The sequence below is a fragment of the Parambassis ranga genome, chromosome 8 (genome assembly GCF_900634625.1).
Source record: "Parambassis ranga chromosome 8, fParRan2.1, whole genome shotgun sequence".
NCBI classification, from domain to species: domain Eukaryota; kingdom Metazoa; phylum Chordata; class Actinopteri; family Ambassidae; genus Parambassis; species Parambassis ranga.
The window spans coordinates 17,809,013-17,828,932 of NC_041029.1; the positions used below are offsets into that span (position 1 = coordinate 17,809,013).

General features: G+C 44.0%; 2 protein-coding genes across 5 annotated transcripts in view; one reads left to right on the forward strand and one right to left on the reverse strand.

Moving 5' to 3' along the window:
* The window catches only part of LOC114440205 (phospholipid phosphatase-related protein type 5-like), a 118,238-nt gene that overhangs the window by 73,912 nt on the left and 24,406 nt on the right, over positions 1–19,920 (reverse strand). The window lies entirely within an intron of this gene.
* Positions 12,875–15,609, forward strand: nfil3-6 (nuclear factor, interleukin 3 regulated, member 6). Its single transcript, XM_028412529.1, has 2 exons — positions 12,875–13,143; positions 13,811–15,609. The coding sequence occupies exon 2, from the start codon at positions 13,905–13,907 to the stop codon at positions 15,117–15,119; it is 1,215 nt and encodes a 404-aa protein (XP_028268330.1). The 5' UTR covers positions 12,875–13,143; positions 13,811–13,904; the 3' UTR covers positions 15,120–15,609.

Consider the following 19,920-nt stretch of genomic DNA (forward strand, 5'->3'; position numbering starts at 1 on the left):
GGAGAAAGCTGGGGTCTCATTTAGTTGTAGTGGTTAGAAGTCTTTGAGAGCAACACACAGGACCACATGTGGAACGTGACCCGGTGATAAACGAGTCCAACGTGAGTATCGACCTGCCGGAGCATGTATGACAGAAAGCAACACGCTGGCCACTGTGTGCTAATGTAAAGTAAACATGCTTCAGCACAGAGGGACACTCTGGCTGTTTTACTCGCCTGCGCTGCTGCTGCTGCTTCTTCTTCTTGAGTTACTGGAGTGAAATGAATGAATAAACACTGGGCAGCGAGCACATGAGGTAAGGACAGAATAAACAGACCTCAGATGGCCCTGCTGAGTTGAGCCATTGTCCTCAACAAACCCCTCTATTTGCTTTCACATCTCTCCTCCTCCTCCTCGCTGCACGCTCCTTTTTTTCCTCACAATGAAAACTCAGTTGTCTAATTCCATTATCCCACATTACAACCGTTAACAACAATATAAAGAAGTCAGGCACTATAAGCACTATAAGCTGATGAGGGTTAAACAGCTCCCTTATTCTGTTTTCACGCTGCCTTACACGTCAGGAACAGATTTTCTGAGAAGTAGAAGAATATTCTCTGGACTGTCCTCCCATTTGACAGGAATACATTGAAGTATAGCAGGGATTGTGTATTAATTTGATTTTAGTAAACATGCTTCAAAACTCTCTGACTTCACATGGGTCAAAGGTCAGTTATTTACAAAAGCCTCATAAAGCAGATAATGAACCGTAAACTGATTGAACTTCTCTCTGAGAAGAGCGACTAAATGATTCTATGCTGCGATAAGCAGGCTTCCAAGTGCTTTATGTTAGCTTAACATAAAGACTAGAAGCAGATAACCTGGATCTGTGTGAACATGTAGCACAAAACACACACAGCTCTAAAGCCGTTATATTTTGTCTGTTTTGTTTTAAAAAAAATATGACAACCTGCAGAAAACAAACTAAGACTGTGGTACAAACGGCAAACTACAAGCTGCTCTGTAAATTTAACAGTAAAGTAAACAGTACGTAGATACCACGTTTCACTTAGAATAAAAGATGACAGAGAATTTCAGACACAATAGTTGCAAAGTAAAGGGTGGAGAAGCTTGTTGCAGAGTTTGTTTGGAGCATGTGTCCAACATTTAGGACTGTCTGTTTAACCCAAAACATGGTACTTTTCTCAAGCTAACAAGAATGTTGATACAAAAATCTACTTGATCTACTTGATCGACTAAAAGTGAAAGTGAAGTAAGAGCCAACCTGACCCGACATGGATACACAAACCGCAGGCTCCGCGGTGAAAGCCTGGTGTTGGGTTTATTCTCTTTTACTACTTACAACAACTTTCAATTGGTTATTATTACATGTAATGCACTGCTGTTTTTGGAATGTGCGTGGCAGGGTGTGAGAAAGTCAAACATTTGGTGCCGTTACTGTCTTCTAAATAGTCTAAAAAGCTCCCAGAATGAAAGCTTGTAGTCTTTTGAAACAACACACAGTGGTTTGAAGTTGAAGTACTTGTTGTACTAAAAAAAAGACTTTTCTTGCCCTCTCGGCTGCTGGTCTGCGTGGTTGGCTTTGAGCATCAGGAGAGCAGTTCACTCTGGGTTAAGCCCTTTCAGCCAACTGCTCAAAGCCGTTTTTGCATGGTGGCTGCCGCTGAACTGCCTCCCATTCTATTTTAGGATTTAAAAAGGAATGACGATATTCTTGCTCGACTCTCAGGAAAATCCTTTCAATCCCTGCTTTGGAACACCGCTGGGATTAGGATGCATTCTCTATTACATAAAAGCGAACATCACATCTCGATGAATGTTAAACTAAAAAAGGAAGCATCTCAACAAAAATGCTCAAAGAAAAAACTGCTCGCAGACCTTTGCAGTGCGGTGGAGGCTGCGGTGGGAATAAGAGCCATGAGAAACATACTTGAAATTTCAAGAGGATTTGTCAGCTGAACAGCAAACGAATCCGTACAAACTGTGGACAATAAAGGAACAACATTGAAATAAACATGAAGGATTATTTCCGGGAGGCCACTGGACACGTATCATTCTCTTCTGAAGACGTTTCAGTACTCCCCTTTGTTTTTGTGTTCATTTACTACAAAATATAACACGTTAAATGCAGAGTGGAGCCTCTATATTTACCTTCCAAGGACCATGTTGTATTCATTTTACTTTTATCAAGGACAAAGACTGTTCACTGCAGTTTAAACTGCTGTTTTTGTGCAAAAACTAACAACATATCTACTGTTGCTAGCCCCTGGCTGTACCGTCTGCCACCTAGTGCGTAAATACTGCAACACAAGAGAAAGAAAAGTAGACACAAACACTCTGATGTCCATGTGTTTAAGAAACGAATTAAGCTATGAAATAAAAATATCACCCAGCGGGATAACAGAAACAACACGCCGCCTCTACAGAAAGCTACACCAAATCGCGTGTTAAAGACATATTCAGGGAGTTGTGTTGCTTTCACGTGTTTGTATTTTTGAGCAGGATCATAAGAAACTCCTTCAGAGCTGCCTGATAGTTCATCAAAGTGATCTGCAGGATATTCCATCTGTGAAGACTTGAAAATGAAACAAGCGTGTTGAATTTCACAAAACATAGCTTTAGTTGAGCGTGTGACCACGCAAGAGCCTCCAAAACAGGGGTAAGGCTTTCCTTATGTAATCAATTCTACGATGGTCATCATATTGGTATAATGCAACAAATGATATATATATATTTAAAAATAAATCTGCAGTTCCACAAATGGCCACTTGAGGCTGGCTCCAAAAAACAAGTTAGTCCTCATAGACCCCATGGAACTAAATGTTTACAGGCTACTGAATCTCTATATGTGGACATTTATTTTAAAAACTACATATAAAAATAAATGTTTTATTTAAATGTTCTTATATGTAATTTTCAAACTTTATTTCACCAGGAAAAAACAAGATAATAAGCAGTAATAAAATGAAAATTCAAAGGGTATACGTACAGGCTACAACTACAACATCCCCTGCCTGCCTCAGTTACACGTTGTTGCCCATATTTGGTCAAGACTGTGACATCATATCTGCTTTGTCCATATGGTCCATATGGCACCCAGTTACTATGAATAAATACACATGCAACACTAGAGAGGTTTGGTTGTAACAGCTTATTTAAAAATATAAATGGTGAAGCAGCACCTGGGTGTCACATTTTAGTGCAGAACATCATCTGAATTTAATGACATTTTTTTAAGAAAAATGTTTTTTTTTAGTTTATATTTGAATAATGTTCATTTCATCTACTGAGGGTAAAGCTACGGCTGTGCCATTTGTAAAAATAAATCTACTTTCAACATGGTTCAAACACAAAGATTAACATGAGCAAACATGAAAATCCTGTGTGTAAATCCTAATTTAAGTGGCGCACGAAGGGATTATACACACAGCCCTGGCAGTATAAGGCACAGTAACAGCATTACTTCTCATGTTGCATGTCAACATGACATGTAATCTGCGTGACATGGCTTACAAGGGTTCTAAATTACTACGGTATGTATGTATACACAACATAGGCTCATGAAAAGGGAGTTTCAGAGAGATTATCAGGCAAACAAATTTATTATACATATATATATATATATATATATATATATATATATATAAATCACGCAGATTACATGTCATGTTGGCATGCTATATATATATAACTCATGCCACAAACAACCTCAACATCTGCCCATAATCATGCACTAAACACACGCATCAGTGATTATTCCTTCAGGGGAAATGGCTGTCGAGCGCTGTTGTGATGGATTAAGTTCAAGAATATCAAAGCGGTGCCAAGGCTGCCTGAGGTGAACATGAGCACTGAGGACACTGTGCCACTGTCATACTGGAATGGACTAGGTGGAAAGTGGGCCATCTATATCTGTACTACCCTCTGATTATGAACAGATTATGCAACCGCGCAGCATGCTTTACATAACCAGTTGCTGCCATGCGCTCCCCTTTCTGCATACTCTTTGTTCCTAAACTGAATTATTCAACACCCCCAAACCCATTTTCTACCCAAACTATCTGACCCGCCCGACACCATCACACATGAGACTCATCTTACATGTTTGTTTTGTTTTGTTTGACTTTCAGTCACACTGCAGTGTGACAGCAATGTAGATCAGTACCTGGAGAAGTGTTTGCATGTGTTTGCTTCTGGGAACTTACAGTTTGTTATTTGAACAAACTTGTAAACTTATTTCCGAGAAAAGACACAAACTTCCCTGAAAACCTTTGCTCAAAACACAATTTAAGTCCACGTATTTGCTTTGGCAGCACTCGGCCACATACCTTTGGAAGGGTAGAAGAATGTTTAGTAAGGGAGCAGAGAGCCCAAAAAAAAAAAGGATGGGGAGTTTTGTAATATGTCTCTCTGTGGAATATTTGGGGGGTGGAGGGCTCTTTTTGTTATCCCTGGTTTAAAGTTCAGAGAGTTACATCACAGACAGAAGCCTTCCTGCTGATGGCAGGCTCTCTGCTCTTATGTAGAAATCATATCCAACTCATGTTTCAAGTAACTAAGTGTGAAGCAGCTGCTCAGATAAACACACAGTGCCAATATACGTATTATACATGGAGGTCTTCTGCCAACCCACAGCCAGAAACAACCATCCTGTTCCATGACAGGCTGCTGCTCCCTGGTCCTCCGCGCCATCAAACTCCAAACTCAGAGGGCGTGGGAGAAGATAGACGAAAGCGTTTCATCATTACATCACACGCTGAATAAAGATAAATATAGAAGGTTATATTCGCTTGTTTAAAACATCTTAAAATGCTCATTTTGTTATTCTTTCTCTGTCCTCCCAAGCCACGTCCCCTCATACAAGTCATTTGTTGTATGAGCATTTCATAAGAGCCCACCTCCCTCATCGACCCCCCCTCTTCCTCCCCCCCCCCCCACCAAAAAAAAAAGCGGTCAGCAGTGGTTGCTTTGGAAACAGCGTGACGTATTTCAGAGCCCAAGAATAGAAGCACAGGGAGGAAAGCGGGTCTCTGGTTCTTGGCTTCTGCCTCACAATTCATCTGAAAGCCTTTCCAAATGATTTCCTCTAATATGTGTCACAGGCCACGGCTCAAACGCTGCTGAACATTGTGGTCTGATTACAGAGCAGCCGGCGAGGCCTGTGCTGGATGAACACTTCACCTGGCTGCTGGGTGATGGAGCTGATGGAGCAGCAGCGATGGAGGAGAGCAACAGCATATTATCAATAAACATATACCCACATGAGCGCGCACACACACACACACACACACACACACACACTGCCTGTTATGAAACAGACCCCCAAGTCAAACAAAATGAGTCACAGCCTATTTATAGCTGCTGCAATACATCTCTCATGTGTATGAGCCTCGGTTAGGGGCTCTGTGTCTGCAGTATAGACAAGCTGTTACATAAATGTGTTTCTGCACACATGAGCATAGCTTTCATTGTAACGGCATCCTTCTTGGTCATTTGCCAAATCATAAATAACCCAACAGCACTAAATTTGGATTGTCAACATATTTTTAAGGGGAAACGTTAATAGACAAATAAAAAAATAAATAAATAAACGTATTTGGTTATGTTTTATAAAATCATCAACAGGATGTGAAGAAATAACGGCTGTGCAATGTGTTGCATGGCAGCTAGCTAATGTCATGCAGCTCTGCACCCACCAGAAGGGCACTGTGCCAATTTAGCATCTTGTCTGCTTTCAATGTAAAGAAGATGTTAACATCCCATCGAATGGCTGTTGTCAATTGTGGATGATAGCGAAAACAAAAGAAAATGGTGGCTATCTACATTTGTGGGTTTCAGACAGCTGATGCTTGGTTAAAGGTAGAGTAGGAGATTTTGAAAACCCTTTCTCTCGAAGCTCACCCTGAAGCCACGCCTCCAATCACATGGACGCACATCACCTGAAGACGAGCTGCGGTCTGTGACCTCGGCCATCATGCACGTACCTCTCTGGTGCACAGAGCAGGAAGAGAGAGACAACCAGCCAATACTCCTACAGGGTCCACCCGGAGGATTGATGATGTTTTTATGTTTTATAGCTTCAGATGATTCATATTCTTCGTTTTAATGAGAAACTGCCGAACTAATCGGTTGCTATCGGATTGTAAAGAGAAGCTACACTAATTTAACACAAAGTGCATCAGAGTGAAATCTCCTCCCCGACCTTTAACCTACAAACTTGAGATGTTTTTTTCCACAAGACTGGTGCAGTGGATAGATTTGTAGTGTATTGTTGTCTGTCTGTATGTGTGGAGCACGTCATGAAAGCAGCTTCAGTATCTATAGTATATAAATTTCTCCTCCCAGCTCCAGTTGTTGCAGCCATGTTAACAACAACAACAAAAAGTCACAGCAGGCTAACACAGTGTTTGTGTAATCATACAAAGTGCTGAAAGTAATGAAGAGAATGAGACTTTAGATTTACCGTGGAGGTCAGAAGAGGACGTGCTGATTATGAAACTCTGTTTGTATGTGTGGATATCCAATATTACAATAACATAGCTGCTCTTATCTCTGTCTAATACGGGCTGACAGAGAATCACATTAGATGACACAACGTTATATAGCAGGTGAAACGAGGCCAAGGCTGCAGCACAGTGTGTCACTGCAGAGGGATTTTCTTCTGAGCAAAGCTTTTTCATAAACAGCACAGGGACAAAAAGAACTGTTCTAAAGTGGAGAGAAGCATCAGATAAAGCTGTTCTGACAGCTGACATTCAGGTGGTCGATGGTTATCTACGTGACCTTCTTCCTGTTACAGCAAACTGTGTCAGCGGAGTGGTGGCGGCCGCCGCCTCCTCCTCCTCCCATCCCTGTCCTCTTCTCTGGACTCCCCCCTCAACAACCCCCGCGGTCTGGTTCAGGGTGTATTTAAAGAGCTTGTCCCCAACACCGTCTCCAGCCAGGCACTTTACGTAACACGCCTTCACCCGTCATCCTTGGCTAACACCTCCCTGCTCATCTGTCCGACTCCCAGTTGTTGTGTTAGTAAAGCCGGTCAGCTGGTGTAAACAGTCTTGCTGTGCCGCCCTCTTGGCAAGAACAGGGCACAGATATTTATATACTTGCTGCTGCCCACCGCTGCTGCAGATAGAATCCACCCCAGAGCACACAAATGATGGAAAGAAGCCACTTTGAGTGCAGCGTATGAACGCTCATGCTCTGTTGTAGTATTATCTAAGGAAATTCTGCTGCTGCTACAACAGTTAACGTGAGTCTTAGAGCTTCTTCTACACATGGTCAATATAATGAAACGTCCTAATAGCTTCCTGGAAGGAGTTATGTCATGCTGACACAGGAAATACAGAGATCAGGAACAAGCATTTGGTGGGTTGGGTTTATAAGAAGCAGCAGAAATATACACAAAGAACTAATAAAGTCTAAGATGGAACTAAGTCAGCTTCAACCAGTGCCGATAAAAATGATCCAGATCCTGTTTACCACGTCTGTAGCTCTGTCTCAATTCATGCATTTGTAAACCAGTTGTGTCACAGTGGTGCAACGAGGTCATCTTGTTTCAGATGTCTTTCCTTTCCCTGGTAATGAAGGATGTATCAGGTCCTTATTGGCCCAATACATACAACAAACAAGGCCATATAACGATAATGGAAGAAGAGTACGTGTCAGTGTAGGTTGCATCATGATTAACAGGAATTCTTCACATTTTACAACTACCGCTGCGACCTCTGAGGTCGACGAGACCTTCAGGGGATGTCAGTTAGGATACGGTTTATGATGTTTGTTGCAGTTAGCCGTGAACTATACCCTCATGTTAACAGCACGTGGGCCAGTGAGCTAGTGAGCCCTCATTCCGATAAGAGAGAGAAGTAGGGTCAAAGTTACCACTGTTATGTGTCTAGTATAAAAAAAGCTGTATGCTGGTCTGCTGTCTGCACCTTGTTTTTAGGGATGTGGCCTGAATGGTGGCAGCGACAGGTGGTGGTCAGAAGTCTGACAAGACAGTTCACCTTCCACTGCACCGGCTGCTCCCAGGACACACCACACATCTCTGTCTGTGCCACCATCCTGCTCTACAGGTGTGCCTGTTTCTGTGCACCTCATCATCAACTTGGTAATATTTCAGTCACTGAATATGGAACTAGCATAAGTGCTGCTTTCTCCAGCTGCATCTCTACATGTTTATGGGGGCGGGGACTTGCTGTGATGAACCAGTGTCTTATCTTAATGTAAAAAAAACCTTACCTTTGGGTGAAAATAAACCGTAACAGTTAGCGAAAAAATGAAACTTTGCTGCAGCTGAAAACAAAACAAACTCGTGGTGTCGGCCCGGAGTGTGATTGTAACATCACTGGTGGAGTGGTGGATCGTCTGTGTTTATGCTATCTTCTTCTCTTTGGGTCAGTAAACACAGACCAGCGCAGACACAGCAGACCATGATGGAAGCTGCCTCCGTATCTGTGTTTTTAATATCACACCCCCCGTTTCTGTAGAGAGCTTAATCTGTTCCTTTGGTATTTCTAGCTTTGGATTTAGGTGCATTCCAAGTACATTCCACAGAAATCTAAAGGGTAAGAATCCTGCTGGGCTTCTGCAGCTGTGATAGGTCTACTGAGGTTTGGAAACAAAGCATGGATAATCAATACACCGATTGTGACAAATACTTTATACTGATGATATATATAAAAATATATAACCTGGATCAGATACTTCCAGGTTCCTTCCCCTCGTTGCCGCCCTTTGGGATTAGGATTAACTTGTCATATTTCATTATCTTCTCGTGACTGTAAATAACTCTTTATCTTCTCGTTTTGCAGGTTTTGGGCTCGTCCTTGTGACTGAACCGACCTGCTGGAAATATTTAAGCCAGTCCCCTGAGATGTGAGATGTTTTTCTGTTTGCAGAGCTATCTGCCCTCACTCCCCTGCAGGTCAAAGCTACAAGGTGATCTGTTCCATAAGAGCCTCTGCTAGAATGTCAAGAATTCAGCTGGAACCCAGTGAACTCGTGTGCTTCCTCCTGCCTTTGATGCTGTTTTCCTCTCTGCGTCGTTGGACTACAACACGGTGCAGACCGTCAGCGCAGTGACAGACGTGTTTACAGATAAAAGAAGTGATGACTGGTGTCTTCTGTAAACATCTTATCAATAGAATCAGAGAGGAAGACAACAGGCAGTTTGTGGTTTGAGTGTCTGTGCTAAGATTCGTCTTTTTTTGTTTGTTTTTCATTTCCAAAGAAGCCAAGCCCACTTTCTCAAGTAGTGTGTCACATAGGCATATTTCAAAAGCTGAGCTGTTAATCAGAGGTATGGTGTAACTCACTTCCTGTTGCATAAATCTGATTTCAGTTTAGTTTTCATAAAAACAAAAGAATGCAACACGTTTATAGTCCCAGGCTTTCTGCAGAGCACCTAAAATAAACAAAGGCTGCCACGATCAGTCAGTGCTAAATACAAGTGATTTATTTATAGATCAATTGCTGAAGATTGTAAGTTAATTATTAGTTAGAAAGTTAGTTTGATCCAATAAGTTGTGCTCCACAGATATACTGAGGTTACATGGTGTAACACACCTACCATTTGCAATAGCTGGGTTCCTATCACCCTGTTTCAATGTGCATGTACAGCATGAATAAAAGGTAAAATGGATGGAAAATAAAAAATATTTAATTCAAAAATACATAGATAATTATGCTCATTTGACATGGTTATAGGTTGATGCACATGAATGAATTCTGTTCTGCTGATAGTGTTGTTTCTGTTTCCTATACTGCAGAATACGGACTGAGGAGGAGACAGAAGCATTCCTGAGTCTTATGATAAAAACATTACACAACTTATAAATGGTAAACAGCAGCAACATGCTGACTGCCAAGCTCGTTTTGGTTCTGGTTTGTAACTTCTACTTTTTAATCACAGCCAGGATGGTGCCTCTATTTCCACCTTCCAACAAAATCTGCACACACCACTTGCTGGAAATGCACCATTTTATTTAGGGGGTTGCCTCATCCTTAACATGAGAGGAGTCGACGTGGGAGAACTACCTGTCTAGGGCTTGTTTTTAGCCTAGCATTGACCTTTAGCTTCCTCACACAGTCCCTATGACTAGGGCTGCAAGGATTACTCGAGTAATATTCGAGGATAAAATGCATCGACAACTAATTCAGTACTCGATGACTCCTTTAGTGGCGTCATCGGGATGATTCTCATGTGGCATAGCGTTATGATCAGCGGTTTGGGCGCAAGATGCAGGTCAGCTGTTTACACACATACACACACACACACTCACTTACGGCGCCGGGCATGGAGGCGATCACTAGCAATGACACTGCTAGATGCAGCCGTAGCTATGGAAAACTATGACATTTACGCGTGATCCGAGTACTCGAGTAATCACAAAAATAATCGGCAAGTATCAAAAATACTCGTTTGTTGCAGCCCTACTTATGACCCCCCATCCCTCAGCCATGGGCCTCAGGCTATGAAGAGGGGGTGGAGGCCACAACAATAAGAAGTGCTCACAGCATTCCTCAGATCATCATGCAGGTAGGTTGTTGGACGATTTCCTCGACTCATTACATGTGATTCATCCCAGCATTAATCTGCCCCCCCCCCCCCTCTGCAGTCAGTGACGTCGGTAAGCCGCTATCCCATACGTCCTGCTGTTAGTCAGGTAAGTATGAATCTATTTTTCCCCGATAAATGACACAAGCTGGTATCAAAATATACACAAACACTGAGATAAATATGAAGGCGTGAACTGAACGGAACAATATTCTCTGTTATAAACTTGGACACATTCATTGTTCACGTATGAAGTCACACATCTAGACAAACAAGCTAACACAAGCCGACACATTCTGGAGTTCTGAATCATTACAGGCCACTGAATCACACACACACACACACACACACACACACACACTCGCACTTCTATCTGACGCATGCTTTATGTAGGCGCCTATAATATAACGTTACATGAACAACATTTGCATGGTGCAGCCTCTTCCCTCTCCTACTGCTAAGCACAGCCAACAGAGTGTCCTTCCTCTCAGCTTTTTCCTGACACTAAACTGTTATTAGCATCAACTGTCACGAGCTCTACTGAGAAGAGTCATGTAATTCAGAGAAGAAAACATGCTGTTTTGTATGATGCAACACTGAGGTGGAAAATTCCACATTAACAAAGTCTTGCTACACCGACCTCAGAAACCACGGGCGGCCAAACAGTAAAGGTCAAAGGGGCTCGCAGGGTATCTTACTGTCAAAATGAGCGTGTTTGCTGATGGAGTTTACATATATGATACCATATAGTTCATCGCCTCCTGTTCGCACACAGACGCACAAGACGTCACCGCAAAAAAACCCGGGTCAGCTGAGGTGTGCGGCCGGAGCCTCCACGCTCACTGCACTCAGTGTTCCCCTGCATACAAGAAGAAGTATCTGTCTCAACAAACACACACATTATATCCACTATAGAGGCCCGCTCCCAGCGCAGGGTAACAATGAGTCAGACGTTGTGTAACACACAGGATACTACTCAGATAAAGATCTGAACCTTGTAACGTATTATTCATTATTACACTACGTGCTGCAAACTTCACCTAACTACATAATAAGTATCATCACTCTGTTAGATTGACTGGATTTAATGTGCTGTCTGAAATAAAATAATTGTTGTGTCCTAATAATTTCCTTAAAAGACAAGGAGAAGTGAAGATTCTAAAATCAATGCACTGTGGTAAAACAGTCCCACAGCATTTGAATAAATGTGTTTATCTTTGCTTATTGCCAGCGTGGTCATGGGTTATAACTGTAATTCTAAACTAGACTTTCTAACTCACAACAGCTCAGGTTTCACACTGCCTCCTCTCTTTACTTATTTATTCAAATTACAACATACAACAAATGATCAAATGCAGCTAGAAACAATGAGAGAAATAACATATATGATAAAAAAGTTGTGAACAACAATAATCAGCATAATTCTCCTCCAAGTGAACAGCACAGCGCCTCAGAGCTCAGACGTACTGACAGTCCATCTTCCACCGCATATACTGTCCCTGCAGGGCGCACTGACCTCCAGGGTCAGGAAGCACAGGAAGCACAGGAAGCACACCCTCATCGACCCCCAAACCCTGCACCACCTGTTGGAACAGGTCTCTTTTACAACAGAGGCCTCAGAGCCCTGACAGGATGTTATTTTCATAGCTGAACACAAAAAAGATGCAGTAAAAATGTATGAGAAGGCCGCACAGAATCAATCACAGCACGGTGGTCGAGCTAGAAGAGTAGAGCACTTCATGGGAAGCAGCTGACACGAGCTGGTGTCTTCGTTTGAAGTTTTGAGTGAGCTGTGAGATGCACAGAAGTGATGTGAAGGTGAAATATGTGGTGCATCACAGGTTTCTGACACATTAAGAAAAAGTGTAAAAAGGTGATTAGAAAGTGGGTCTGGACTGGTCTTAGAAAGTGGGTCTGGACATGTTCTGCATCAGTTCACCAGTCCTCCAAAAAAAAAATATTATATAAAGTTCTGTAATCATCCCTCAAAAATACAGGATGAAACATGATTCATGTACAGAGTTCATACTTTCTTGTAAGATTGACTCACAGAGGCTCATAGAGAGGGGGGGAGAGGGAGAGAGGGAGAGAGAGAGAGAGAGAGAGAGAGAGAGAGACGCAACATTACCTAATTGTGATGGAAAGATAATCCAGTCAGAGGGGGCGGGGCGAGAGGGGACAGATGATGATGATGATGATGATGGTGATGATGCTTTGTTATGTGAACGTCGATAGGAGCTTTCTTCTGGATGGCAGGGTGAGCGAGGGAGGGAGGGAGGGAGGGAGTCACAGAGAGAGAGGGGGAGGCGGGCTCAGAGTGGAACACACACACAAACAGGGCCCCGCTGGTTCAAGTGAGGATAGGGACCGTCCTGAGCTGAACTCAGCGTTACAAATAGAAGCTGCGGCATTCCAAGTGGAGCAGAGTGAAGGTGCGCCACACCGCCGGTAATATTAAGTAACAGCGCCGAGTGGATCTGCAGCGATCACCCGGAGGAGCGCCTTCTCACCCGGGGAAGAGGTCTGGACAGAGCCGCAGAGGAGCCGCATGCGAGCCGGCGGACAGCGCGGACCACCTCACCGAGGTAAGACTCATTTATTTATGAAGCTTTTACTACTCTCGCTTTTTTTTATATATAAAATTATTTTTATTTTATTTATTTTTTTTAACAATAAATGACAACAACGGATGTTATATATTTAATGGAAACAAATCTGCGGTCTGCGTCTGTGTTAGAAAAAGTAAATGTTATCAATCATGTCATTTATATTCAGCTCCATAAAGTTTGTACATTCGTAGTTTTCCTTTCGTGATGATGCTGCTGTGAGGAAGTGGAGCGGTCAGGTCAGCTCAGACATGTGGGTCAGTGCTGATGAAGCGACTGACACAGACCGGAAAGTCTTCATTCATCACTTATCATCAGCCTGATGAATAAAGAAATACAATTAGAAAAAAGGAGAAAGCGCACAGAAAAGATGAGGCTGAGAAAGTTTAAAACAAACTACAAACAAGTGGTTAAATTCTGACTTTGATAATCGTGACTTTTGTTTTCTTCTTTAAAAAACGTCGCAGTGAAGCGATGCGTAAATATGTGTGTTTACAAAGCGCATTGTCCCATATTGAACATCATGTAAGGTCACGGTACAAGTTGCTCCAGTTTTATTGGAGAGATGTAATGGGGTTACATAATATTGTGTTGTAATGGCTCTTGCGTAACCTACTAAATCCCTTTTCTCCTCTTCTTCCACCAGCTCTGACCGACAGGTGGCACTGTTGCTTCACTTCCAGAGAGTCGAGTGAGCTCTCAGCACCACGCAGAGAATCATTCAACACCCATCAGGTGTGATGTTTGAGGAAGATTCCCAGGAGATGAGGGTGCAGCAGGACGGGGCTGTGCTCCACAACATGGAGTCACCTGCAGCTTCCAGGGGAAGAGGAGGAGGAGGAGGAGGAGGAGGAGGAGGGGAAGGAGGAGAAGGAGAAGGGTCCCTGTCCTTCACAGATGAAGCCGTGTCCATCCTGACCTCCAACAGCCTGCTGGCACGCTCCCTGCTGGGTCGCACCACTGCCGTCAAACGCAAAGAGAGTCCCTCGTCAAGCGCCAGACGCAAGCGGGAGTTCATCCCTCATGACAAGAAGGACGAAGGCTACTGGGACAAGAGGAGGAAGAACAACGAGGCGGCCAAGCGTTCGCGTGAGAAGCGGCGCATGAACGACATGGTCCTGGAGAGCCGTGTGCTGGCTCTGCTGGAAGAAAACGCCCGTCTCAGGGCGGAGCTGCTGGCTCTGAAGTTCCGCTTTGGGCTGGTGAAAGACCCCTCCAACGCCCCGATCCTGCCCCTCACCACAGCTCCTCACCACACCACCCAGACCCTGACCCCTCACTTCTACATGCACAGAGGGGAGGGAGGCATCCAAAGCTCCCCAGCAGCGCATCCTAACAACCAGACAAACCAGCTGAGCACCAGGGGCTCCAGAGATGCAGGGAACACGTCGGAGGACTCTGGGTTCTCCACACCAGGCGGCTCCAGCGTGGGCAGCCCAATCTTCTTTGAAGACCGTCTGAGCGACCATGGGAAATTATCACCGCACAGGGCGGAGGAGTTGGCCTATGACCTCCATCACTCGCCTGCTGATGTCCACCATACCGGAGGGAAGCTGGACCAAGCAGAGGCGATGAAAAACCTTCCACACAAGCTGCGCTTCAAGGTGCCAGGAAGTGGTGACGGAGGCGAGGCCGCAGGCGACAATGGCAGCACCAGACGCAGCCCCGCGGTTCTTGCCACGGGACGGGACGGACCAAGGGAGACCGTCAAAGGACTGAGCGGAGGTGAAGCAGGAGCGGGACATTGGCTCCCGCACGTGGAGGCAGAGGAGGGCAGGAGGGGGAGGCAGTCCCCGCAGTACACCAGTCTGCAGTCCCCTCCTACGCAAGGACAAACCGAGGTCCAGTACCAGCACGAGAACGGTTTCCTGAAGTCTCAGCTCACCTCCCTGAGCGAGGAGGTGGCACAGCTGAAGAAGCTGTTCACAGAGCAGCTCATGGCCAAAATCAACTGAGGACCAGTCAGAGTCCAGACTTTTAGGGACAAACTTTGACTGTAAAGAGAGCCGATGGACGCTGGACCACGCACGACGTTTGTGTTGGGCTAACGATGGGTATTTTATTTCAGATATTGTATTATATTGTAATAAACATCTTCAAACACTCTCATAACAGCTACTTAATCTCCAATCAGACAGGGAGTCTTATCTGTAATAGTGCTACAATTCCTTGGCTTCACACACTGTGACAACCACAGCACATCAGAACTGTTTACATCAGCAACAACAGGAAGTCAACTCCCCACAATGAGGGGGGGGGGTGCACTTGAGTAATGATCGTGGTGTGATATAAAGCACAAGGGTGGAGGACGGCTGTGTTTCTGTGTGTCACCGTCACTGTTTCTGGTGTTTCACATTGTCCCCCATCATACCTGTACCTCTGTGTTATCTGCTGTCTCTCTGTACATTTTCATATACAACAAATGAATAAATTTAACAGACTGTGCATCACGGTGGTGAGTTCATCATTGCTCTAACAGGAGTTTACTCCACCTTAGTTTTCTCTGCTTAGTTCCTGGATGTTTAATCCCTCATGCATAACGGCGCCCTCCTTAGTTTGTATTTGTCTTAATTTAATTATGACACACTATATGACCAAAAGTAAATGGACACCTTATGCAACTTTAGCCCATTTCTGGCCCGTTGTTAGCTGTGAAAGGGATTCAGTGGTTTTTAATGGATGAAACAGAAGAAAAGATCCACACGTCTCCTTCTATTTAGATCACTTAAAGACAGTATCTTCCCAGTGTGGGTGGGAGAACTTGATATACAGTCTATACAAATGCATAATGGGCTAAGGGTAAGCAACGTTTTGTACTGTGTATCTCCAAAACTCTGCAACGGCCTCACCAACAACGGCCTGTGATCTTTGCCGCTATTTTTTGCTGCAAAAAATATTTCACTTTTGTTAGTATGATGTGTTTTATTCAGTGGAAAGTCGTGAGTAGTTCATATTGTCTTCATATTGGTTTTGGACACCGTGGTGTTGGCCAGATATTTTGGAACTTCAACATCCAAGATCTGTGCTAAACGCATCAACAGATTAGAGGCACCTCTGTCTATTTGTGCTGTCCGTCTGGAACACATTGCTGCAGTGAGTACGTGCAAAATGCAGCACATAACACTTTGTTATCAGCTGGAAGGAAGGAGAATGCAGTCCATCAGCATTGTAACCTGAGGTGACATCAGAGTTATTGCAAAGGAGCGTGTGGAAGGACAGCAGGCGGATCACAGGCACCACTTTGACCAAACAGGTCACTTCTCAACAAGTTTAAAAAAAACACACACCAACACACACACACCTGCCATGTAAATCAGGGACAGGAAGCTGGCTGCACTGTGGATTAAATCACTGGATTCAACATCAACAGAACAAAACTTAGCAAATGCTAAATATGCAGAAATAAACAGCACAAACGTGACACACAGTCGCTCAAAATAATTTCACCAGTAACACATTTCTCTCCCACAGACGCTGCAGACAGACAGACAGACAGACAGACAGACAGACAGACAGACAGACAGACAGACAGGCAGGCAGACAGACAGACAGACAGACGGACAGACAGACAGACAGACGGTGAGCCTATTACTCAACAGCTCTATTAGAGGCCCTGGAAACTCCAGAGCAGCTGGATGAAGAAGAACAGGGGAAATCCTGAGTGAGCAGAGTGTCTGCCTGTCACTGCACTGTGACAGAATTTGAATAGATTTCAATATCAATCGTCTCTCCATTAACCCATATTTGCCATGGTTAATATTTTTGTGCTGTTGTGACATCAGCAGGGGGCAGCAGAGACTTCATTACAAAGAATCTGTGTCACAATATATGAACCATAAATACCAAGGATACAATGTAGTTGACATGGTGATGAGTGATGCATCCCATGAGAGAAAACGGTAAACATCCAGCAACATAACCGCATCATTACTGGAAATAACTCTTATTTCATCATTACTGGCATTTAATGTTTATTTATATTATTCAACACAGATATTACATAAAGGGGCTACATGTTTGCTTTCCTACTAGAAAGCTGACAATTTTCTTAGCTTTAAAAGAGCCGCGACAATATGTGTGTGTATATCTATATAAATAAATCGGTGGTGAATCCAGAAGGTGCGGCAGACGCTGCAGGTGTGAAGCTGAGTGTGTTTTAATGAATCCACGCTACACTCACATCCCACATCCACGTGCACAAAAAAAAAATCCTGCATCCCCCTCACAACCCCCTCTTTCCCTGATTCTGCCCCCCCACCCCCCATATTTTTCCTCCTAGTGAAAGGATAAATGCCTGTTGCTAGGCAGGCAGTGCGACAGTTGCCATGGGAACGCTTGCAGACATAGCTGGAAGGGAAAGGGGGGAAAGCGTTGGGTTAGGGTGGGGATAAGGATGGGGTGCAAAGAAAAAAAAGGGAGTGATGCAGAGAGGAGAGAGACTGTGTGTGTGTGTGTGTGTGCATCTGTGTGTGTGCATCTGTGTGTGCATCTCTGTGTGTGTGTGTGTGTGTGTGCATCTCTGTGTGTGTGTGTGTGTGTTGTTGGGGGGGAGGGGGATTCAAGTTCACGGCCAATGCCTCTGCTGCTATTTGTTTCAAGAAGGAAACAAAGAGGTGCAAAGGAATGGCGATGCACACATGCACGGCCTGTGTGGCATTCAGGGTCACCCAATGACACAAAGGTGTCACAAAGAAAGGAAAGAAAAAAAGATGGCGGCAGCAACTTGTGAAGCGCACATCTCCTTCAAAGACACAGAACAATCCAATTATGCAGAGTAAGGACTTACGAATGTACTACAACAGGTGTACGTCTTTGTGGGAAGGTTTATACACAATGTTGTTTTTTGTTGTTGTTTTTTTTAACCACACAACCATGACGATAAATGCAGATAATGACCACATCCGCAGCAGCCGTCAGCCACTTCCCTACACGCTCAGGCAGTCCGGGTCAATTTAAATCTGGCTGAGGACACTGAGCAGACCGCACTGTGAGGGGAGCTGGTGATCGGACACACAGATCCAACATGTATGTTTCTTTCCTGTTCCCTTTGCTGAAATTAAAAAGCACAGTGTGATTTTCTGACTCTCTCTGAAAGCCACAGTGACAGATACCCAGAGGATTGTGCTTAAATCAGAGAGATTAACAAAACAGCTTAACTCCGCTCTTTGTGAGTCTCTTCCAGACTTCCTGCCTGCCAGCATGACACACATTCCTGCTTATGATCAAGATGAATCAAAACATGTGCTTCGATTACACAACACGGGTGCATTCCGTCCAGAGGGGCCAGTTTAACTGGCTTACTCAGGAACAGACTCTGCAACAACACAAAACTGATGTAAAAAAATGTTCTCATGTGTTCAAACAATGACACAATCGCCTGAGGTTTCCTTCAGTGTCAACAAACACTTTGTTTGCCTCATTTGAGGTATTTTCGTCTGACTCTAAAATAGGATGTATCTCCTAATAGAAAGCACACACCTCTTATCAAACAGATTTATTCAGCAATTTATGCCAAAAATGGATATTTTCTTTCAAAAGATGAGTGTAGTATGGTTATTTCTACATTTTTAGCTGCTTTAACTTTAAACATTTTGCATTAAAATTCAAGTATTCTGTGCAAACATAGTACCAAAGCTGTAATCATGTAGCATCAGTGTTCACCTAACACTTCATGTTAGCAACAAATAAGCTGTTATGTAATCGGAGACACGCCATGTGTTGGTGTGTTTCCCACCGCGCCAGCTTCACCTTTCACACAGCTGTCAACAGGCCACACTGGCCTCCTCTGCTGACACAAAGATGTAGCAACACACCACCTCTCACAGGCTCAGTGAAAGCACCATACTTCTCAGCCAACCAGTGGCTGACCAGTGCACATCACCACCGGTGCCATGTTGTTGGGTTTTTAAAGGTAGGGAGGAGATTTTAAAACTCAGTGAGAGGCAGCCAGATTTAAAGTAAACACACGCCCCTTTCTCTCGGAGCTCACCCTGAAGCCACGCCTCCAACCACATGGACGCATCACCTGAAGACGAGCTGCGGTCTGTGACTTCGGCCATCATGCACGTACCTCTCTGGTGCACAGAGCAGGAAGAGAGTGACAACCAGCCAATACTCCTACAGGGTCCACCCGGAGGATTGATGATGTTTTTATGTTTTATAGCTTCAGATGATTCATATTCTTCGTTTTAATGAGAAACTGCCGAACTAATCGGTTGCTATCGGACTGTAAAGAGAAGTTACACTAATTTAACACAAAGTGAGTGAAACCTCCTCCCCGACCTTTAACACTATGCATGCACTTGAACTACTATCATCCAAAGTGATTGGACAACTATTTCCAAACATTAAAGTGCAGACAGTCAGCATAGCTTAGCAGTGTGCATCTGCATAGCTTATGAATGAAAGCTGCCAGTTTATAAAAGGCCAGACTACTTAGACAGATGCTGTTTCTTTCTATTTACAGGTCACTAAGCTGCTGGCTTAGTCTTCTCATGCAGCTATGGGCACAACAGCAGAATGTCTGATTATTCCTTTAATCAACAGTAAACAAATAAGAAGCGGCCCCCGTCAGACACTGTGAGGTTTATCTGATCAGCTCTGTCCAGCTTCACTTCTGTCTGTTTTCTGTGTGTGTGTGTTAATGTTTTGTAACCTTATTGTTATATGTTATCATAGGCTGTCATTTGACTGAGACCGGATTGACGCCAAGCCCCTCCCACTTCAGGCCTGACTCCTCCCCCTCTGCTCCCCCTG